This window comes from Rhagoletis pomonella, unplaced genomic scaffold, assembly GCF_013731165.1.
Source record: "Rhagoletis pomonella isolate Grant_MI unplaced genomic scaffold, Rhpom_1.0 Rhpom_scaffold_00011, whole genome shotgun sequence".
Taxonomy (NCBI): Eukaryota; Metazoa; Arthropoda; class Insecta; order Diptera; family Tephritidae; genus Rhagoletis; species Rhagoletis pomonella.
In genome coordinates this window covers 26,818,541-26,844,084 of record NW_023458565.1, presented here as the reverse complement: position 1 = coordinate 26,844,084, position 25,544 = coordinate 26,818,541, and the positions used below count along the sequence as shown (strand labels likewise).

Here is a 25,544-nt window from a genome sequence, read left to right as displayed (position 1 = left end):
TCTACAGATTATTTATATAAATATCAAAAATAATTGTTATTTTGGATTTGTAAAATAAAAATCATAAATAATTGTTATTTTTTTTTAATTTTGCATAAAAATTACAAATAAAATTGTAACAAATAAAATTGACGATAATCAACGTCAAAAAAGAAACCGATTGCTATGTATCACTTAGTTGTAGAACATTTCCTTCATAGTGAATTTTTCAATGACAGTTTTCATCGATAACTGTTATGTTCGGTCCCTGTGACAAATATATTTGCTCTTACCTCTACTGATGGCTCTTAAATTGACACTATGACAAATGAAAAACGTTTTAATATGCAAAATTCCTATAAATGGACTAAAAAGTATGAAATAACTTTTCGAAGCACCATATAGCTTTAGCACACTGGGCGCAAGGTCACTCTGGAGAACTACCTGGTAATGAGAATTCGACTATAAAAGGCTGATAACAGAACAGTTATTTGACTCAATTCTTCGGCCTTCGAAGCCGTTTTCCCAAACTCTCATTACTGAGGGGCTATATCTGGGCAAAATTCATGTCCACCCCAATCTCAGAAGGTCAATCTGGTTATTTGTATTTATTGAGCAGCTGGAACTGCAGAAAACTGGTGGAATTGCTGAATGGACACTCTACGTGGCACCATAACAATTTTCCTTACTCACTTGAAGAGGGTGAGACAGCGGAACATTAATTTGGCTTCTGAACCGCATTTTCAAGAATACATTAAGAGGCTTTATCAAAAAAAAAAAAAATGTTTTCCTGTAACCTAAAGTGGCCCTGCTTACGAGGCGCTTCGTAAATTCGCACTCCGCACTGCGTTCGAATTTACTCCAAGATTCTAAGTTTACGTAAGTATGTATGTATATCTGCATGTATGTATTCCTTAACTGAAACATTAATCAAAAATTTCGTATTCTGCAAAAATGTCAAATTAAAAGGGGCGTGGTTCAACGCTTTTACGATAAAAGAATTCACAAAATTATATGCGGCCTACCCACAAAATGTTCAGTGAGTTCATCCTATTGCGATATACCGTCAAGAAAAAAGGAATATACTGATATATCAAATACGTTTCTTTAAAAGTTTAAACGACTAATGGCGGCTAAAGATAAGGAGCTAATTACATACAAATATCCCAGCGAGTTAATTAATGCTGGCAAAGGTAAAAGGGAATGACACGGAAATAGCAATAAAATAAAATTAGCAAAATAGACAATTTTCGGAGTATTAAAAAAGTGGAGAAACGAAATCAAAACCAATTTTGGGCTGCCGCACAATTAACTTTTTAAAAGCTGAACAAAAGTGAGACGAGCTTTTATTTTGTTTTTCTTGTGCCATGCAAGCAAGGATAAAAGGTTACAAAAGTGAAAGCCAAATACATAATATATGCACTACCTTGGTCTACCGAACTGGTCCGCTCTAGTAAAATAATGGCGTGACAAGGAATTTTTAAATGAACTGACAGCGGTGTGCTGACCTCCTTGTGGCTGTGGCTGTGGTTGTATATGTATGTGGCTTTGACTTGACAAGGGACAAGAATTATTAAAATAGATAGGTAGGGTTTGTAGAAAAAATAAATGAGTTTTAAAATGAAAACCGGAACGCCTCAGTAGTGCAAAGAAGAGCAGATAAAACATATTCAAAACAAAAAAAAAACAGGGAAACAGAGAGAGGTTAAGTAACACGACTAAGTGCAGTGGTAAATTGCGAAGAATATTTTATTACTTGCTGCAATCTTTTCATGGCACACACATAATCTTGCCATTTTAGCGTGCAAATTTGCGAAGTAGTCTCTGTTGTAGTTGGTACGCGGCGACCAAAAACCAGAAATGTAGCAACTTTGTAAACAACATCCCAAGCGATAAGCCGGTTGGTAAAAGAAAGCAACACGCAAATAAACTAAATTAAAAACCGTGCCCTACTCGCAGAAAACTCACACTCCGCCGGCTGATCGGTCGCTTAAGGCTGTTGGCAACTAAAAAAGCGATGGCAAAGAACTGACAAAATTAAATTGAAAGTAAATGTTTGGCGCATTGTTTACGAACGTTTAGTTGGTTAACTTTGTTTTGGCGGAAACGCCTTAAAGCACGATTTGCATGTTGGCGCTTTAAAGTTAGCGCAATAGCGAATTTTCAGACTTTGCAAAAAAGGAAGATTTCTGAGTGCATATTTTGAGGTCTACTCTGTGGGTAATAGTACTCTGAGAACGAAAGAAGATCGAATATATGTACATGGTAGCCTAAATTATCGATTACCGTCGAATATAAGACGGCACATCGATTATAGATAACCGCAAATAGAATTTCGCTGACCTTTCGAGGTTCTTCTTACATCGAAAGATGACTGGAATGGGAAATTTGATACCTATGCCTGGATACATCATCTATACTTAGATGACTCCAAAGTGGAACGCGGATTTGGAGCAGCTATTCTATCAGAAGACTGAGTTATCAGCGGACCTGAGCTGATAACTAGACTGCGGATTTTTATGCAAAATACGGAGCCTAGAAATATGTGCCACATAACTACTCGTATATGCAAAGTGTATAAATTTGTATAAACAAAATGTATTATTTTCTAAGAAGCCGCTCCTCCGCTCTTAAAACTTCCTTGATAGTATGTGGTTGTACAGAACCCTTCTGGCACCGTTGGCTGGGTATTTAGCTGCTGCTTGGTAGCCCTCAGCCTTCTTTTTACCATGCATGGCTTTAAAGCTCTAGAGGCTGGAATCTAGACCGACAACAGCTATACTGCACAGTGTTCTCCTGGACTATTAAATCACTTTCTACTTTCCGATATCAACGTGATTTGATTTCACGAGGATATTTCGATTTTAGTGCATTAACGCATTTGTTCCAAGGCGTTTTTAAATTACACATATTTTAATTAATTTATGATCATGAAGTACACAATTGGATACACGTATGTGACACATATGAGCTTTATTCTAATTTCTGTTACTAACTTCGAAATAAAATTTAGTTATATTTATATTTTGAAGGTGCGCTTATAAGTGCATAGAAAATAGAGATCAACTTAAAACAGGAAATGAATAAAAAAATAATAATTTTTATACAAAATCCTATAGTATAAGAAGTCATTATTTATGGACCGGTTTCTCGTTCATTGTTTGAACCCTTCTTCAACTTAACTTCTACTGCCTTTAAGATTAAATTTCTAAACCACTATCTTAAATTCAGAATAGCTACAGATGTGATCGAGAAACCGACCATAAATAATTTTAATACAAAATTAATATGAAGTTTATTAAATTAGCATAAACGCATACTTACATCATAATTTTCAGGCAAGCCAGGCGGTCCCGGCGGGCCAGGCGGTCCCAGCACGCCGGGCATACCGTCGACGCCGGGCTCGCCTTTATGCCCTTGCAGACCCTCGGGTCCACGGGAGCCAGGATCGCCCCTATCGCCGCGGTCACCTTTGGGACCGGGGGCACCGCGTTCACCTGGTTTCCCTGTAGCACCCTGCGAATGGAAAATGAGAAGAACAAAATATTGCATTAGTCAAAGTTTTGAGGTAGATCAGAACTAACTTAATAAATGTTTAGCAATAATAAAAGGTGTTTTGTATAACTTTACTTTATTTATTTATATGTTCTAGCGACAACCGTAATATAAATTGTTTTTATTTTTCTTTTTATAAAAGTATTTGCAGTATTTATCAAATTGGATAAGATTTAAGATTAGACCGCCTATTAAGAACGCTAGCTTATTTTTTTTTTTAATTTGGATCATTTTGAAAATTGGAACTTTATTACAAAATAACTTTTTTTCGCCAACGACTTGCTTTAAACATATATCTTTTTCAGGAGGTCTGACTTAGTTTAGGTGATACATACTGGTGTGAGAAAACCTTTAAAAGGTAATGTGAAACAAGTATGAATAATCCTTACGCGTATATACCCTGACCTAATTTCAGACCAGGTTTGTTGCGAATATTATTTCGAAATAAAAGTCCTTTCCGGATAATAAACAAACCGCTCATCCAAATTAAACAAGTTTGGTATCAAATTAAAGAGGACTTACATAGCTTTAAAACGGAAATGTCTAAACGAGGAAAGCCACATATTGAAAAACATTTCAGTAAAAAATGTTAATTAATTGCCACAGAAAAAACCGTATGTCACGTATATGAATTTCTTTAGTATTAAATTAAAAAAAAAATATAAGTAGAGGTCGTTCGTTATTTCTGTTTAAAAGCTATTTCAGTCCTCTTTCATATGATATCAAATTTGTTTAATTTCAACAGGCGTTTTGTTTATTATCCGGAAAGGACTTTTATTTCGGAATAATATTCGCAACAAACCTGTTTTGGACCCTAAAATTTTTTTAAATTCTTTCAATACAAAAACGGGAGTATTAATTTGTTCATATCTTGTATTTTAATTTATTAATTTTATTTACATAATTTAATTTCTTGTTAATTTTTTATTTAATTTTAGTTTGCATATCATATTATATAATATTTTATTTTACTTAGATTTTTTTGAATTACATTTAATTAATTTTAATTTTATGTTATTTCATTTGATTGTATTTTATTTCATTTAATTTTATTATGTTATATTTTAATGTGTTTTAATAAAATATCTATATTACATTATAATATATTTTATTTCATTTGGTTTTGTTTTATTCTATTTTATTTTTTATTGTTTCTCCTTTACGGGTTCAAATCAAGTATTGGTTGGTATACAACAAAATACTTAAAACTATTGATTATAGTTTTAAATGAGGAACCACACACTTGTCTGACTTTGCTGCAGCGATTTATTTGAACATTCACAGTTCTTCTTTTGGTCGTGCCGAAATCGCAGACTGCCGCTTTTTAAGAACGAAAAAGGTCAATAGAAAGTTAAGAATTTTATTTTTGTTGAAAAATATTTTTTGTTTGTCTATAAATTGACAGTTTTTACTGCTATAAAATCGCACAGATCGTCTGTAGCAGCAAGAACGGTGCGGATTCGTTGCGACAGAATCGCATAGGTGTGTGGATACCTTAAGAAAAATATAGTCTACAGATTGGTTACAAGCGGATATTGACAATGCTACACAGTTGCAAGTTTTTCTGTTTCTTAATGCTAATTTATATTTAGAAATTTACGAACTATCGACGTTGTAGATAATATCACAGATTTTTGTATGTCTCTTTGCTTTTCTACCATGTTGAGTTTTTCCAGGCTAGTGTTCAATGATTTCGGAATAACTCATGTTGTCGAAATTGTAACTGGAATCACCTCTACTTTCTCTAATTTCCACAAATCCTTGATCTTGTGTGCTAAGTCTGGTATTTTCTGTATTTATCCATATAACAATCTTGAAGGTTGTGAGTTTTGGTACGCTTATATCTATGGGAAACGCTTGATTCACTACTTTTTCGACCACTATTATATCCGGTCTGTTGTGGGGTATTGGACTGTCCGTCAAAACTGATCGGCCCCAATATAGGTGGATGGTTTCTGTTTACTTTTGGCATCGTCTGCATAGGTCGTTTTCAATGAAAGCACGCATAATATATTTCGAGTAGTTTCTGGTCGCAATATCTTGATCTTGTATAGCGATCACAAAACCTTCAGTTTCGGCGTAGATACCGGAGTGAATTAACCATTCGTTGGAAGCAGCTTTATCTACTTCAGGAGCATCAAGAGCATGTGGATATCTGCCACGAACCGCTTTCATTTTCCAGTCTTGCATTAGCGACTGGAAATGTTGCGTTCCTGATATGAATTCGATCGCAGAAAAGTCACTAAGATTTAATGGTGAATATTTTAAATCAGCTTGGCACACGGTTTGGAGTAGACTATTCTTTTGGTTGTGGAAGTATAAACGAAGGCTTTATTTACACTTATTGTGTAATTGCTTAATATCTATCATCCCTCGACCTTCCTGCAAGCTCTTTACTCTTTGGAGGTATTCACTTGTTACGGCTGAAACTATTTCACTGCGCTGCATCCTCCCTGCCTGTAAGATACCAAGGTATTTATATGTGTCGCCTTCTGTCATTGAGTCTACAGTTTAATGAGTCATTAATACATGTTTGTTCCAGTAGCGTATTCATTTGATGTTCATTTGCAGCATATAGCTTTATATCATCCACGTACAGTAGGTGTGAAAGTCTATGTTGCGATAGACGCGGTGCTTTTAAACTAAAGCCCTAATTTGACGCATTTAGTATCGAAGAAAGTGGATTTAATTTAATTTAGTTTAATTTAATTTAATTTATTTTTTTTAATTAATTTAATTTAATTTAATTTTATTTTATTTTATTTAATATAATTTAATTTAATTTAATTTCATGTTATTTAATTTAGTTTAATTTAATTTAATTTAATTTTTTTTATTTAATTTATTTTAGTATATAAATCACTAAAATCTTGTGTTTTAATTAATTTTTAAAAACAGGACTCGAGCCGGCAAAACATGAAGTTATTTTATTTTATTTTAATTTTACTGTACAGCACCCTGTTTCTGTGAAAGAAAATACCCATCTCTTCTTGGAATGTGGGCTTAAAAAGTTAATAAATGTTCCACCATTTGACACTCCTTTATTGCACGCTTTTAAGGCGCGCATGCTATGCAAATTTTTCCTTCTTCTTCCTCCTTTATTTTCTTCACTTCCCACTCAAGGTCGTTACAAAACTTTTCTCGCACATTACTTCCTCAATAAATTCATTTACTTATGTGCATTTACATGTGTATTTTTTCGTTGATTTTGAGGAATTTGTTTGACCCTATCTATTTATCGCTGACGCACCCCTTTGCATTTTATGCTGTTGTTCTTTGTATTTTTTCGTTTTTCTTTTTTTTTTTTGTATTTTTGCTATCGTATTTTCGTTAATGTCCATCATGTCGTTCTTAATGTTGTGCATGTTTTAACTATTGTTTGCGTTTTTCTTACAATTGTTTTTTTTCTTGTTTGCCTTATCGGATTTAATTAATTGCCCTAAGTAAAGGGATTAGACTGGCAGTTCGCAATGTAATGGGCTGCACTGCGCTGAGCCACGAACGACAAGTCAGTACCGGAATTTCCGGCATTTCGACATATTTTATCGCCCAAACGATATGCAAAATAACAGCTAGCATTACAAAATATTTGCTACGGATTGATAGAAAGGGAAAGGTTTTGGCGTAAAGTAAAATTACAAAAATACTTGTACAATAAAAGGAGTTAAACTTGCAACAAATTGGTGTATCTTAGTTTGGGTGTTTTTTTTGTAACGACGCAATTTTTTATTACATTTTCTACAGCAACGCACTTCCGCGACTTCTTTATTTTAAGTAGGGGAGATATGTACTTTTTAGGCATTCAGGAAATTGTTTAACATTAATCTCTATAGGGCAGCTCTTAACTTTTTATTATATTGGCATATATATGTATATTTGTACATTAGACTGCATCACTCCCCATACAAAAAAAAAAAAGTCGGTACTGTGTTTACATTAGAATTATAAAATCTATTATATTTTAAGTCTTCCACCAAAATATTGCGGAAAAATATTAAGATTTACGTGAGCTGGCCCGATTTGAAAACACCTCAAAAAATAGAGTTTTTTATGAAGAATAAAAGTTTTTTAAAGATTTTTTTGAAAAAAAAAATCCCCTGAATTGACAAAACGGTCTAACCTTAAAAAAATTTGCATAAAAATATTACAAAAAAAAAATATTAAAAAATTTTCAACGAAATTGTAATAATGAGATTTTTGATGCTGTTTTTTTTAAATTCTTTCAAAGATTGCTTTACGAAACATTTGAATAACTCAACCTAAACTATTCCGATTTAGGCTTGTGAGGTATCATTGGAGAGGTATTTTCTCATCCTTTTTATTTCTTTGCTAATAAACACATCCAAAGGATGAAAGAGAAAGGTAGGATGAGCGAGTGCCATTCAAAGTTGAATTAAGATGTGTTGGTATTTGACAAAAAAATAAAAACATTGGGACGTGAATGAGTTTCTTTTTGCACACAAAAAAAAGAGCGGGCAAATACCTTTCTACCGATGCCCCACGAGTCTAAATCGGAGTAGTTTTGGCCCAGTTATTCAAGTTTTCGTATATTAATCTTTGAAAAGAGTTAAAAAACAGCTTCAAAAATCTCATTATTACCATACCGTTGAAAAGATTTTTAAGAATTTGTATGCAGATTTTTTAAGCTTAATCTGTTTTGTCATCTGAGGGGTTTTTTTCAAAAAGTTTTTTAAGAAACTATGTTTATTCATAAACCTCATTTTTGGAGGTATTTTCAAATCGGTCCAACTCACTTAAATCATAATCTGCCTAATCCTGAGTTTCGCCTAAAAAAAAAATCACCCGAAAATTTGTCATCGCCCATAGAAAAACCATGGAAACCAAGAGTGAAAAGTGAACCGGTTGGGCGAAAATGTAACTCATGATAAGGCTGAATATATAAATTTTTTCATCCCAGTGGAAAAACCGCAACTCTCTTTGGAGATGCAGTCTAATGTACATATGTTCATATGTAAATTGTTCAAGATGATTCAAGCTTACTAAACTTCTCTATACTACTCTCTGAGTTTTTTTTACACTCTTCTTCAAACCAACCGTTTTTCGTTTGACATATTGCATTAGACTTCGTTCCACGGGATGCTAATTAACAATAAATAAAATATATATATATCAATAAGCATGACCTCATACCAAATTAATAGTTGCTAAGCTATAATAAGTTTAGTGACATTTAAGAAAAGTACAACACAAAATTATTATTAAATATTTTGCAGATTTTCAAATAGAATTAACTAAAGAAACACCAGTTGTATTTTTAAAATTGGGTAACTGGTCGAACAGAAGATTAAAGCACTGATAGCTTATCTCTCAGCAACAATACAACTGCTTATATTTAAAGTAACTTATTTTGAGTATAATAGGTTTTGATAAATGGATAAAATAGGTTTGGCTAAAAAGCCAAAAAAGTCTTCGTGAACCCACATAAAAATAAATGTAAATACGATAAAATGAAGAGTACACGAAAAAGCGGTTCAAGAAAAATAAATAAATAAAATAGCAACCAGCGATTTCTAAAAGCACTTGTCAAGGTACACAGTTATGCACAAAGTAATTACAAAGAGATAAAGCTGGATGCTATTGAAACCAAATGTACGATGATTTGTATGCTCTTGCAGTTTAGGTTCAGTTTTTCGACTCTTGAAGCTCGAGTTTAAATAGAGTTCGAACGTGGTCTTGACGGTCGTTATTCGTGATAGGAGAATTCAACCGTTTGAATTCCATCGGTGCGATTTACAAAATCCTTTTTTTGAGATTACATATGCATGTATTAGTGGGTTGCATGAATTCATTCAAAACGGCTTGTTAATTATTCATATACAAAAGGAATGAATGATTTTGGCTTCAAATGTTTTGGAATTTGAGTGAATATCTATTCTGATATATGTGCCGACATTACAATATTTAAGCAAAGTGAAAATAAATTGAATTGGAATAAATGACAATTTTTTGCACGAATATCTAAAAATATATTCTCTATGTGTACAAATAGACATACATACGTATTTACTAGGAATATTAATCCCCATTTCAGGTACCAAAAATCCCGGGATTCTTGGAAAATAGTCTCGGTATTTTCGGGATTTGTAATTTGCACTGATGGCAATAACAGAAATTGCTTTTCTTGACCAATATTGACTATATTGCTGTTTTATTTTATAATTAAAATTTTTTTATAAATGTCCAGCTCATTGTACATATAACACCGCGCGATAGTAAATTTTAAACACAAATATCAATACATTCGCGAAACCATGGGCCAAATATAGTAAAATTGAGTTTTTAGTTTTTCACTCTGACGTCGGTAACCCAAAAAAACAAATTCAGTGAACTGTGCTTAGAGAAGAAGTATGGGTATCAAAAAATTAAAGAGAAAATCCTGTACAATTTAAGCAGATTCAAGTTTTTGGTGCAGAAGGACTGGTAAATATTGAAAATGTCTTTTTCCATTTTTATCCTTGAAATTTTGCAATATTTGTTTTCGAAAAAATTATATGTTAATATAGAAGACAGTTTTTTGATTTAAGTTGTTGAAAAGTAAGGAATATCTAAATCCCAGGACTAATACCGGGATTGTGATAACGACATCCCGAAAATCCCGGGATCGTAAAAAGCGGAAAAATTAACATCTCTAGTATGTACGTTCGTACTGCTGCGCACTTATTACAATACGAACAACTTTGTTTGTAGAAAAAAACTTTAACCGAAATGAGTTTGATTGATTTGAATGTTTTTCATTCATTCATTCACATTCTTGCATTTGAAAGTAGAAAATTTAAAGTAAAATATATATTCATAACCTAAAAAATTCCAAACGCTGAGAGTTTTGTATGTGAAGTAACATATTCAAATCTACTCTACTCTGTTTGGCTAGAAGTTTGAATGAATTCATGCAGCCCTCTAATATGTATGTATACATATTAGAGTAACAGATTTTAGTTCGCTTTCTATCGTTTTGTAACCTATATAAATGTTTGTTGGGGAGAAGTCTTTTGGGAATAAAGATTTTGCAGTTGGCGCCTTCCTTGAAATCGAGGGGGCTTTCAATAATGTGTTACCTGGGGCCACAGTAAGAACCTTGACTGAGCTCGGAGTCGAGAGCTACTCAGTTAGGCTCATCTACCGTATGCTGTACGACAGATCTGTTACAGCGGAATGGGAGGGGGGGGCGACCTTTCATCTTTTCTTTGGATAGTTGTGATAAACGACGTTCTGAAGTAGTTGGAAAGGAGAGTAGGCCAGGTTATTTTGCCTACGGGGATGATGTGGCACTCATCGTCCGAGGAAAGTGCTTTGACACTGTTGGTAATCGTAGGCGGTCAAGGGAGCTTTTGCAGCTGGCTAAGCGCCATTTTCCGAACCCCCCAAACCACCTACCTGCGTTCGTCCCTGGGTTTACGCCTTCAGTCCGATTCCCTTAATAACAAATATAAGATTTATACTCAAATCCCCCGTAACACCCAGTTAATGAAGTTAATTATCTATTTAATTTTAGATTCCAACATTTTCCAAACTTTAGTGTGCTCTAAATTCTGTGACTTTTAGGTGATATTGTCATAGGATTTTACTTAAAAAAAAGACAAGCTTTCCCTCTCTGTGAGTGCCTTCAGTTGCAGATTTTCTTCATTTTGGGATTCTCCATTCAGCATACGGTAATGGCTTTTGGTAAAATGGCGATTTACCTTTTAGAGAAAAGTCATATATTTACTTACTCACATACATACATACATATGTATATGTATACTGGATGTATATGAACTTAATTTTAGTTTCTCACACACATGCAAAAATATGCACATTTTATTCTGATCATATTTCATATTCAGTTTGAAGTGTTTGAAACCTAACGTTGTTGGCAAGGAATTTTGCTAAATATAACGTGTATCTTTATATGTATGTAGGCAAGTCTTTATATGCATTAAAATTTTGCTTTTCTAGGAACATTACTGGCACTATCTTCCAAACTTATGGGCACTTGCCACAACAGCCACTTAAGTTTATGGACATATGTACATATATACATGGAACTGAATGTGAGTAATGCGTCTCTAGACATGACGGTTTTATTAATATATATATATATTGCACACTCTTTGTGCGTATATATTAATGGCATGTATATATGTATGTGTGCATAAATAAATATACGCACGTGTATAAGTACTTACGTTTTGGACTGCTAGTTACAATTTAAATATGTATGTATAAATTTAAGTGAATACATATTGTTTATGAATATTATATGTATATCTTTTATATATCTTTTGAAGAGTATATATGTATGTGCATATGTTTATAATATTATACACATTTTTCCACTTGCAATTTCTAGTCACAACTTGCCATAACGACTCAACTGAGAGGTGTGTCAACAAAAAGTATGCGTCGCAAGGTACAAATTTCGTATTTACATAAGTTTTTGTTGTGTCATGCCACATAGCAAAAATATGACTGCTATAATTTTTTATTTGTGCAAATAGCATAACTGTACCCAGCTACTTACATACAAATATATGTACATATCGTCGTTTAAAGTTCAAAACCGCGTAACTGACATTTGTGCCAAAAAAATATATTTGCTCACCGGAAGCTCCTGGCATCAAGCTCTTATCCATTCACAGTAATAATATCGGTACTTAGACACAAGAAGAATAGATAATTAGGGATAAAAAAGTGAACCGTTTTGCAATAAGACAAGTTTTTCTCTCGCCCATAAAATTTTGGCAAACCTCACATACGAGGTTTTGCATTTTCTTGATACGCGGTTTTGTACTTTAAACGACGATATGTTCTTACGAAAATGTGAATGATATATGTATGTAGATATGTATGCATGTTGCTTTCGCCATTCTGAGTACCTACAACTACCGCTAAAAATGACCCAAGAAAGTCGATAAGGAAGTGCACAAGGAAGTAAGCTTATTATGATAAAAGATGTTGTATGGCACCATAGAAAAGAGAGGAAAGCACGTACATAAAGGTAAAGGTAAAACCTCATCAACAGCAAACGATGAAGAGTGTTTGTACGTACCGACGAAATTGCCACTTACTATATTTTTCATGCTGCTGAACATTTACATTTTTAATTCAAGTACACACATAACAAACAAGCACGTGCACACATACATACATACATACATGCTCATACGAATACAAATAAAACATACATATGAAGATGCTTGGGTATAGCGTAATGGATGTTATGCCAACAGGCGAAAGTGTCTACAAATCATATGTGTCATGCGGATGAAAAGTAAATTTTAACACCTTGTTGGGCATCTACAATGCTTATGAAATTGCAACGAATATGAATGAACAGGGTGCAGAAAAGGGGAAAAGCTACATACATACATACATACATACCTTCATACTATGTATGTATGCATGTATGTATGTATGGTGGACAGAGCAAATGATGTTGTTGAGGTTGCGTATACGCTCCGTACCACGGTGAGTACCCCCCGTATTTATGTATACACATATGTATATTTACATTTCAAGTAGGTTCATATATACATTGCAGACTTTTATGAATAAAAACTATACATTTTACTAAAATTATGAGAGTATACGGTAGCGGATTTGGTGTGTAGTTCAGTGTTAAATCAAAAAGATTTCAGTGAATCCCATCAGCAGCACAGTGAAATTGCAGTTAAAGATTTTCAAAATAATATTTTAGCTACTTTTTCGTGATGAAATCTTAATATTTTTAAATCAATTTTTATACCACTTTTTCATTTAAAAAACTTATAAAAACATTGAAATTTTTATTTTTTTTTTATTAAATTTTATTTGAAGTCTGATATGGTATAAAAAGTCAACCAAATTAAAATAAGTGAAACCGTCAACAAATAAAACAAAAAAAAAAAACAAAAATTAACGTGGATAATTTGTAAAAAACTTCAAACTTGCTCTTTATACTAATATTTACACTTTTGCTAAGTGTTTGGCCGAGCTTCTCCTCCAATTTTTGGTGTATGTCTTGATGTCCTAACATAAATAGAGGGTCCTACAATTTTAAGCAGCCTCCAAACGGTAAATGGATTTTATGAGAAGCTTGTTCATAGCAGAATATTGGCCATTGCCTGTCGAAGCGTTGCCGGTGTTAGAAACAAAATTTTTATACCCGAGCACTTGTGCACAAGGGTATTATAACTTTGTTCACATAACGGTTGTTTGTAACAGGCAAAACGAATCGAGATAGATATAGACAAATGTATACATAAATGATCAGAATGAAAAGAGAAATCGATTAAGCGGTGACTGTCTGTCCGTCCGTCCGTCCGTCCGTCTGTCCGTCCGTCTGTGTACACGATAACTCGAGTAAAAATTAAGATATCTTATCGAATCTTGGTACGTGTACTTCATTCGGGCGTAGGACGGATGGTATTGAAAATGGGCAAAATCGGACAATAACCACGCCCACCTCCCATATAACGGTAATTTTCAGAAATACGAAAACTGCGATATTTTAGAAACTACTGAAGATTATTCACTCAAAATTGATATTTACAATAAGTTTTAGACAAAAAATAATAATATTATAATTTTTTGGAAAATGGGCGTAGCCACGCCCACTTCTGGTTACATGTGTATATCTTGGTAACCGCTGCACCAATTTCATCCAAACTTGGCACAGTTGTTAACCTTCGTATAACACACGATATGACCGAAAATTTTTAAAATCGGACAATAACCACGCCCACATCCCATATAACAATAATTTAGAGAAATACGAAATCTTCGATAAATCAGTAATTATTGAAGCTAATTTATTCAAAATTGATGTTTGCAACAACTCTTTACCAAGAAATACGTTTAGGATAAAATTTTGAAAAATGGGCGTGACACCGCCCACTTATGATCACATATATGTATCTCGGTAACCGTTCTACCGATTTGTACCAAACTCGGTGTGGTTATTGTGCTTGCCACACAAATTATATAGTAAATTTCAGAAATGCTTGAAACTTCAATATTTCGAAATTGAAGGACGCTAATTTACTCAAAATTGGTACACCCCGGTTTACCATGTAGCGGTAGCTTTCGGAAAGATAAAAAACATATATTTAATACTTGCGCCGGGTATTTTATGTTCGGCTCCTCCCGAACTTAGACTTTCTTACTTGTTCTAATTAAGATGCTGCTCGGACCACTTATCGAATCCAGGTCCTACGGAAGGATAGTATGCAACTCAGCCACAGCGGCCCCCTAAGGCTGTAATACTGCATTTATTAAAAGTGTGAAAATTTGTTGATTTTTATTTTTTATTCTTATGCACAGTTTGCAACTGAGATTTGTTTAGTTTTTGTTATAAATGATTTATGTTTTAATAAAAAAAAAAATAAATTTTTGGCACGGAAAAATAATTAAGAATTCTAAAGGAATCTACTGTAGCGAAATTTGTCCACCTAATCCAAATCCGCCTCTGTTCTTTGTACACATATGTAGATCTAACTGCTTGTGAGCTGCTCTCAGCGATAGTTAGCCATAAATTTTCATCTATTCCAAACTGAGATGAGGAAAATATTTATACTATGTATGTTGGCAATTTCATAGTGAGATATACCTCAGATAGAGAATACAGATTTCGCTTGGTTGGAATAATGACATAAGCCAGTGCGTGCCCAAAATGTTTCATTGATATATACATTTGTACATTAGGGTGGCCCTAGTTATATGGAGAAATATAAAAGTGTTTAGATTCTCGGTCTCACCCACTAGAAATGTGTGAATAGCGTAAAGACTAAAGTATGCAAAGTTTTAGATCAATCAAAAGCGATTTAGAGGTGGCTTAAAGCGCTCAAAGTTTGACATGTATTTTATATGGGGAGAACTATTTTTCGTAGAAATGGTATAGGATCCTTGAATGTATTTTTCAAATTGCAAGCTCAGTTTCTCTTCAGGAGCCTTATTATAATATTAAAAATATTACTCAATTGGTTATTTAAAATTTGTTTAATATAAACGATTTTTTAGGGGTTCCCCCATTGCATTTTTTCAGGTTTTGGGGACCCATAGAAAATAAATAATAAATTATTTAATAAACGATTGAGTGTTTTTTCTGACAGTCAGTCTCCTGAAGAGAAACTAAGTTTGTCGATTGAAAAATATTGATTTTCTTCCATTTATTACGAAAACTAGTTTTTTCTCCATATGAAACTTTGAGCGCTTGTGCCACCTCTAAATCGTTTTTGATTGACCTAAAACTTTGCATAGTTAAGTCTTTAGGTTGTTCACACATTTGTAGGAGGTAAGACCCTGAGATCTTTTCGAAATAAGGGCCACCCTTATGTACATATATACATATGAGGATAATTTAGTATATTAGCAAATTCTAAACACTTTCTTGACTACTCCTAACTAAAACCTCCGGTGAGTTCTATTATAATATTAGATAGTAATATATCTGTCAGATTTTTGCTCAGAGGGCAGTCCTACGTAATGGTTGCTAATACCCTGAACACGTCTATCATGGATCTATTAAGCAGATCTGAGATCTTCCTGCTGTTACAGTCAGTCTTTGAAGGCAAATTATTCTGCCTTCTTAGTGACAGAAAGCTTACTAATTAGAGAGGTTTGAAGATTCGCTTCCGGGGGCCACCGTACATAGGAAAAATTTACTTTAATACTCTTCAGATAAGAAACTTGGCACGGAGCTTTCGAGTATTATTTTCAAAAATTTTTTCGTTTCTTGGCATTTTATTTACGATATCTCTCGGGATTTTCTCGAAACTTTTTTTCGGAGTTTTGACGGAATGTTTTTGCGTACATTAAGGATTCCTACGCATTTATTAATTTTATTTAATTTTTTTTTATGTCTAGTGATTTTTGAAAGCAAGGCCGCCCACAACAAAAATGGAAATGCCAAGAGCAGCAGGACCGCTCTGCACTAGGGATGAACAATTGGTGCAAATTTGCAAAGGAACTGGTGCCCTCGGCCAAATAGGATGAAGAAGGTATTTGCTTGGATTTTTTTTTTTCGACAATTTTACGGATTCTTCGCATTTAAGTTTTCAACTAAACCCTTTTTTCAGACATTTTTTGCAAATATTAGTGGCTTTTGGTATGTTCGGCGATACTTTCCCGATTTTTTAAGGATATTTTATTACCAAGGTCAAATCTAAATTTTGCTTTTTATGAATACCTTAGAAAAAAAGTAACAAATTTTCGATTATTGCTCAAAATAATAAAAGTCAATATTTTACTGAAACACTCGATAAGGTATCTGCATCGTATTAACTAAAATTGTACTTGTAAGGAGAAATCTTATATGGACGGCATATTAGCTGAAAGAAAGCAAGAAAAAGATGAGAAAATTAAAAAAAAAAAAATCAGAAGTTTTTTACCCTTTATCATCCGTACCGACATCTGTGGGGACACTTTCATTGGACCCCGTTCTCTCTTGCATCCCAATTGATGTCAAGAGTTGCAACTTAAAGAAGATGTAGAGAACAAAATTTCACTACTCCATACTACTCTTAACTCTATATATAAATAGTTCAGCACTAAACCTTGATCCAAAATATTTCGTTCGCTAACTTTTCTATAAGACTGCATTCTTCTAAAGCGTGTTTTTTTTTGCTGCCTTAACTTGTTAGTCCTTTTATATCATTTACTACTAAGCTGTAATCGTTTGCGACCTACTAAAGCCCCCTTTGTGAATGCTGCCTACACACATGCAACGAAACGAAAACGCATACCTACAACCGAGAATTCAAAATTGTTACACTAGCCGCCAGCTAACAGTTATGTCCTTGCACTATCTTCAAGTGAAGTGCAAGCAATGAGCAGCTTGAGCCAGAGCAGAGTATAGAGCGCAGAAGCAACAGTAGCTTTGGTAGTGGAAACGCGCGCGGAGAAGAGAGATGTAGAGCTACTTTCCGACATTCTAAGAGAAGCTGTCTGTTGAAGGCAGAAAATTTGCTATCTATGCTAACAAAGCAAATATTTTTATGCCCTCAGCTACATACATAGGCCTACATATTTACGCTTTTGTGCCGAAACGTGCGGCAGTCACATTAGCATCCATGTACATATGTATGCATATATGTATGTATACACAAGCATTGTATGTCACACACTTGCCATTGAGAAAAGCGTAACTCACTGTGAAAATGTTTGCTTAGGCGCTATTGTTGCCACAAGTGCATCATGCAACTTGATATTACAAGCACTTACACTGCTTAGTTGGCAATGCAGACAATTTGTTAGTCACAGATGTATACGTATATGCTTACAGGCATAAAAGATGGCAGAAAGGAAGCGCAAAGAAAGAATGTAAACAAAAAAAAATGCTTTAAAGCAGTTATGAGTGCAAGAATGCGATTTTTTGCAAGAATGCAACAATTGTTGTTACACTTAATAGGATTTTAATGAGAATGTATGTCTATGCGAGTGTATACAAAACTGCATGTACCTACTACATACTCGAGCAGAGTAAGCGAGGTTTGATAGCATTTATGTTGCATTTGGTAAAAAAAAAAATCATAAAGTGGCACGAATAATTTTGAACTTAGAGGAACTGTGCAAGGGCGCAACGGTGTGAAGGTCAATAATATCCTTCTATAACGCAGCTTTAGTCTGGCACTTATTTGCGAATCATTAAAAGAACTTTATGATCGCATTTCGTGAATTAAGGTTAAGGTTATATGAGTCGTCTTGGTTCGCTTTGATGCCACACAAGTCGAAATCTCGCTTCCGTTCCAAATCAATTAAAGGTATTTTACAAATCTGATTAACTAACTTGCGGTTTAAAAGCAACCGCCATCAAGGAGTTAAATTTTATAGTTAAAAAAAGAAGCGTATTGCCGATATCGTAACGCTTTCGAAAGTTTCACACGATTCTGCTTGCAACGCAGAACATAATTTTCTCACGACGAAAGTGCGTTTAGATAAATAGGGGTACACGCTAGGATTATTTAGTAAATTAAAAACTGTCCTTTGGTATATTATTCAAGTATTGAAAAAACCTTCTCTGCTTATTTCGGCTCCAATCTATTCTTTGCCAGAAGGGCGTAGCCACCTTGGATTCCAAGCAACATACCATATTTTTCCAATGGAGCTGCATACTTTGGCCCCTCCAAACGCCTCAATCTTTGCTTTCCTCTCAAATCAATATTGAAAGCGCCCTGATATCAAAGAAGAAAACGAGCGCAGGGTCCTTCTGCGGGAGGGACCGATCATTCTTCTCTACAGCTGAGTTCCTCCCAAACGCTCTTTAGGTTGGTTGACGACTCTTCAAAAGATACGATACGATGGAATGATTAGTCTGAAAATGCCTGGGATACATGTAAGAGGCTCTGCCTCTTTGATTCTGATCAGCCATCAAGGCGTTGGGACATCGCCCCTGCCTAAGCAGCTTGCATAGATGGGGCAAAATATTGACACGCCGAACAAACAAAGCGTTCCAATCAAAAAGAGGCGATAATTACTTTCAAACGTAATAAGCCCAATTATACTTTATTCTGCTCCTGTTTTGGCTAACTGCTTTTCGCATAGCTCAGAGCTTATCGCACGTTGCCTTATACGAATATTTGCGTGTTAACACTCAAAGTTGCAACAAACCTTTTGGCAAACGAAGTGAACGATCTTCAGTCAGGTTGAAGAGTCCCCCAAGGTCGAACACGGTTTCGGGTTAGAAAAATAAACGAGATCAATCAGCTTTATTTCTTAAGAAGTAAATACATATATACGTGGACGTAAATTACCATCTTAGACGAGAAGACGATCTCGTTTGTGCTTCGTGTGCGAGTAAGATAAAAAACGCTAAGCATGTTTTATTGTACTGCCTGGTTTTCACGGTGAGCAAGTGAAATTTATTACGGACCAAAATAATTGAAAGAGAGCATAGGCTTAGCGGCGGCCCTGCGGAAGGCGGGCTGGAAATTTAAATTTAACTAGATGTTTTATGGTAAGCTAAATTTAACCAGACATTCTGGAAACGGCACTTAGTACGTTCATGGCCTAGTTAAAGTTAGTGCGCTATTTATGCGCCTTAAGTAAGGCTATAGGCTTGGTAAATGATACAAGAAAATGCCCTTTGAACTCAAAATTTTCCACACAACTCTAGATGCGACTAAACTGATTGGTGGCAAGCCCAATCTACTACGGTTATAATTCCATTCACTTACCGAAATATAAACCGTTCTGGAATAAAACGAAATTTACTATTCAAAAATGTCTACAACCTACAATTCTTGCCAAATTTTAATTTTTTGTTTGTTTGTAGTTAAAGGATAATTACATTTATAGGACGTCTAAGGAGCTATTTTTTTTTAAATTTTATTAGATTGTTTTAAATTTTTTAGTGCAAAGTGCAGAGAAAGTAGCAGTTTTGAAGTGAATGTATTCTTGGTTTTCTGATAATAATTATTATAATATACAAACTACTTTTAAATAATTATATGGCCCCTTAATACGCGAAAATTGCCCGATATTAATTGAAATTGTTATAAGAAAATGAAAAAAAAAATGGTTTTGGTATGCAGTTTTATAGCCAAGTAAATTTCAGTATAATGAAGTGCAAGTTTAAAGTGGCTTAGAATATATGTACATTGATTTTTAATATTTAGTTTTTTTTTGCTGAAAGTGCAGACATTTTATGCCACGTGCTTGAAATGTTAGAAAAAAAATTATTAAAAATCAACTCGATATCTTATCCACTTAAAACTTCCACCTTGTTGCACGAAATAGGCCATAATACTGCATACTAAAATTTTTTCTAAAAATTAAAACAAACATTTTTAATTTCGACAACCATTTTTTTGGCAACATTTCAAATTTTTCCTGTGCATTTTTTTTGTTTAAGAGGAACTTTTTAATTATTTTTAACTAGTTTTTATTAGGAAACATTCATTAGCAGGAACAAAGGCATCGATTTTGCACTAAAAATATATATATGTATAAAGAAATAGAAATTTAAAAAGTAGCTCTCTAAACCTCTTAAAAATGTAATTATATTTTAGTAAAAAAATACTCTTGAATCACATCGTACAATATTTTTTTTTAATTAATCAAGTCATGTATCTTCACTCTTCTCTGCACGGAGACCCCATCCTTTTGGCCGATATATCTGATTGGAAAAGATGATTTTTCCTCGAAAAAGGAAAACATCAGAGCCTATTGCCCTTTTAATTGGCAGCATTCTCAATAAAGTCATCAAGTTAACTCAACTTTTAAAAATTAATTACGAAAGTGCGACTATAAATTGTATCAATTTATTTTCATACTTTCTCAGTTTCTCCGGCCACTCCACCAATACTCTCAATTTCAATCAATTAACCGCTAATGATTTATTTGCACAAGACCTCCTGTAGTTGACTTTCAAAAATTCATATGAGTTTCCTTCCGTTTGAAGTTGGTATTAAGTGCACGCGGACAAGAAAAAAATATGTACAAATAAATGTACTATGTACCTTCATATAAATATAAATAATAACACACATACACAAACGCAAATACTAGCGCAATTATAAATGTGCATGAATACTAAATACTGCACATTTGCGCTGAATGTAGAATAAAATAATATATTTGTATGTAGTGCAATCGCATAAAAGTGAAACGAGCATATGCACATGCATACAATTCGTTAAACAGGCACTTGCATTAGAGTTGGTAGTTTTTTTTTGAGAAATTTTCATATCGATTTGCGTGGGCCTGAAACTTCTTTTGGACGCAAATATTTTTAAAACTTTCCATAGAAATGTATATAATACTTTTGCAAACATTGTCACGTTTTTTTTTGCATCGAGCAATTTGACGCACCCTAATGTGCATTCCTCTCTGATTTTGAGCGAACACGCTGCACATTGTATATCGTAAAATTGATTGAGTTGTAGATACTGTTGCAGCTCGCCGCGTATTTGCTCGAACATTGAGTACAGTTGTATTGAACATACATATTTATGTAAGCGCAGGTGAGATTTTGCTTTTGGTTGTTGCGAAATAGTGGAATTTCATACCCCTTCATATATAGGTGTGTATGTATATGGGTCAATCTAAATAAAATCGACAATAGGTTGGAATCGACCATTTTTGATTTGAACAAATTTTTGTGAAAACTTTTTTTTGTCATATAATGAAGATCTATCAAAGAAAGCAAAATAAAAAATTTGTTTGAAAGTTCAAAGTTTTGCGCATTTGCAAATTTATTTTTTCAATATCTAAAAAACTGTTATAGCTACAAAAATGGTTCTTATCTCATTTTAAATCTGATATTTGTGGCTATATACAAAAGAAAAAAAAAACATTTAAAAACAAAATTTCGGAAAATAAAAAATATGGAATTTTGAAATTTAAAAAAGCAAAAACTTATGTACATTTTGACTTTTTTTTGTATAAAATACCTCTAGGTGCTCTTAAAAGATCCTGAAATTTTCCAGAAGGTGTTTTTGTAAGATATGAATTTTAAAACTTAAACTTTTTTTTTCAAACTCTGAATTAAAAATGAATTTAAATTGGGAGTAAATAAAAATTGTTAAGCATTATTTCATTCAGAGTTTTTTTTTTCATAAATCAAAAATTTATCTTAAAAAAAAACTAGGGCTGATGATACCCGGGTACCCGGGTAATTCGGGTAATGCCCGGGTACCCGGGTACCCGATTACCCGGGTATTACCCGGGGCTTTTATTACCCGGGTAGTCGGGTATTACCCGATTTGCCCGGGTACCCGGGTAATATACATATGTTGGTGCCGGTTAAACGAAAAACACCCGGGTAATGCGACATAAAGCTTCTTGTATAATCTTTTTGGTGAGGATAAATATTTTTTTTTTTTTTTTTTTTTTTTTTACCAACTTCGTAAATATTAATATTTTAGACATGCCTAAAACAAGCTGGGTTTGGAAGTACGCTTGTGTGATGAATGACGGATTTGTCAAGTGCAATGTATGTGTTGTATATTATAATATTTCCCCATATGGTACGGAAGATTCTTATAGATTTTCCCTATGTACGTTCGTTTGCGTTATATGATCGTAAATGCGTTTAATTTTCACCTCTCCACATTTTTTCGGGTGCCCGGGTACCCGGGTAATTACCATACTGCCCGGGTACCCGGTCTACCCGGGTCTACCCGGGTTATAAAATACCCGGGTACCCGGGCTACCCGGGTAATTCAATACCCGGGTAGGGCTTCACCCGCTACCCGGGTACCCGGGTAGCTCATTACCCGGGTGAAATCATCAGCCCTAAAAAAACACACTTTTTTGAAAACTTCAAGATCTTTTAAGATTATAAAAAAAACTGGGCCAAAATATTTAGTAAATTTTTGCTTTTACGTTTTTTAAATCACAAAATTTTTTAAATATTTTTATTTTATTATTTTTTTTTTTTAAATACTAGACTAGGATTATTTTGGTAACTAAAATAGCTTTTGGGATATTTAAAAAAATTATCTTGCACCCTAATTATGAATTTTAGAATTTAGCTTAACCTTCTAAAAAAAATCTGAATTTTTTTCTTTTGGCCGAATTTTGTTATATGTTAAGAGAAAAGTTGCGACCAAAAGTCATTCAAACCAAAAATGGTCGATTCCAACGATTGACCGATTTTCCATGGAATGACCCATTATATATAAGAATGTGTATGTAGTATATTCGAGTGTTAACAAATACTCACCGTGAGTCCAGGCGCACCAGTCTTTCCCTCTTTACCCGGCAGACCGGGTGGGCCGCGTATTGTTTCACGTAGTATTTCATTATCTTTGATTGCTTCTAGGATATCAGACGCATTGCACGTACATTTGCCAGTGTATTTCTGCAAGAGCGGAAGTAGAAAGGAAAAAAAAATTAAAGTACGAAAAGTGGTTTGTGAGCTTATAAATATGTACATACAAATGCATGTATGTATATATGTATGTATGTGAACAAATAAATAAATGAGCAGTTCTTAAGAAACGGAAATGTTGCAATCAAAATTACGAGTGAAAATTAATGACTGCTGACCGTTATTGATGAGTTTAATATCCAGTTTTTTTTTTTTAATAAATAGGGAAAATCAAAGGTTCTACGATATGCGGAAGAACTATAGAAGTTTTTCTACTTTAGACCACACTTATGCGAAAATTATGTAGTATTTTCAACTAAACTCCGTAGGATGGATCAGAGTAGGAGTAAAGTTTTTATTCCTTTCACAATGAGTAGACCATTCTGAGCTATTCTCCTTTGAGAAAAAAAGTATACAAAACCATTAAGGAAACTGGCGAGGTAATGAGTATTGATCTCGGTTGGTTTGTTTAATTGGTCAGTAATTTTTAATCAAAAAAAGAAACAAAACCGACTTCCATTCTCATATAAAAACTTAAGAGTACCGTTAACTTTTTCGTGATACAATAACAAAATTAGTACGGCACGGCTATCGGTTAACGTGGTCCAAAGTTATGCGGTGACATTCATAAAAAAAAAAATAAAATATTCCTCCCTTTTTGAAGTCGCTTAAAAATTACTTGTTTTTTAATAATTTAAATTTTTTCAGAGCATCCACTTTGACCGCAGTAAAAATCCCAAGAGGTAGAAAATTTTGAAACCATTTGATTTCCCTCTAACCCTAAGTCTTCATGTAATTTTTTCCAACCTGAAAACTTATGTGTCAGTATTTAATTGCTTAATATTCCTGCACACATATGTTTTTATTTGGAAATAGGCTTAGTTTTTTCGGCCCCCCTCAATGCTAAATTTTATTTAAGCTTTAAAGCACGTACATATGTGCAAGTCAATATATATTATGGAATTAAAACGTACATACAACAAACATACGTGAAAAATGCGTCCACACACGCACAGCCACCAGCACCAATTCCTAAGCACCCAAATATACATACGTATGTATGTATGAGTTTACTTGTCAGTGCCGCATAAATTATAGCTGGCTTAAATTGTATAAACGAAGCCACATTTCCGCCGTTCCCATTCATTTGGCATCGTACAGAATTGCTCAACGCAATGGTGTACATATATACGGAAGCTCAACCCTACACTACCTTACCTTACACTCCATCCATGCCTATGCTACCCTACTCCATTCTATAAGTGCAATACATATGTATGTATGTGCACGCAGCATATGTACTGTTAGTACGCAATTCTGTCATTCTATGCGCCAATTCGCTTTTAAATGCTGGCATATTGTATGCAAACGCTTCAATTTCCATAATTGCCTCAAAAATATAGAACAAGCGCGTGCCTCACAACAACCGACGGAAAACATCAATTGATCGTCTTACATATAGCACACTCGTGATATAAATATGTATGTGTACATATGTTTGATTGCGTTTAGGTAGCAAAAAAGTCCTTCCATAAATTCGGAAAACTCAGTTTTCGCTCACAATATGAAAATTTGCGACAACGCAGATATGTACATATGTACAGCAACTGCGCGTCAAAGTACGCTTTAACCCATTTGCGCCCTCTGTACTATATAAAAGACACCAATTCAGCCCACGTCTAAAAGTTTAATATTGTTATTAAAACGAAATAGGTTTAATAAGTTTGCGCCTACTGGTATTAATTTCAGTTCAGATAGAATAAAAGATAAATAGGTACACTCCAAAAAATCGAGTATATTTTTGTTTATTTTTAAAACTTTTTGGTAAATTTACACGATGAATATGTATTTCTCGTTTGCACATTTTCTTGTGTAAAAACCCTTTTTGCTAGCGGCTTTACACAATTCTACGGCAGATGTGTATTTTGTAGCTTGTACACACTTTCGTAGTAAATTTACGCACACCACAACAGCTATATTACACTCTAAAAATTCCGAAATTTAAACAAACTATTCGTTGAATAATCGAGCATGTAATTTCGCGAATAATGAGGTAGGAAATCAGTAACCTACCTTTTAGCTAGGAAATCTAGACATTTTTTTCAGAGTGTATAATTGGGGATACCGGATTTGGACACTTTCAAATCGACTTTTCACAGTGGTCCACATGAAAAGCTGGGATTTTTGCTTGAATTATTGTACTTTGCCTTAAAATATGCGC

At 33.9% G+C, this 25,544-nt stretch overlaps 1 protein-coding gene across 1 annotated transcript in view; it reads right to left on the bottom strand.

Moving 5' to 3' along the window:
• The window catches only part of LOC118746906 (collagen alpha-1(XVIII) chain), a gene marked incomplete at both ends in the record, with an annotated part of 818,664 nt that overhangs the window by 231,836 nt on the left and 561,284 nt on the right, over positions 1–25,544 (bottom strand). Inside the window, 2 exon segments of the mRNA XM_036480887.1 lie at positions 3,304–3,495; positions 23,177–23,314. Of these exon segments, the coding sequence (XP_036336780.1) occupies positions 3,304–3,495; positions 23,177–23,314 (330 nt within the window).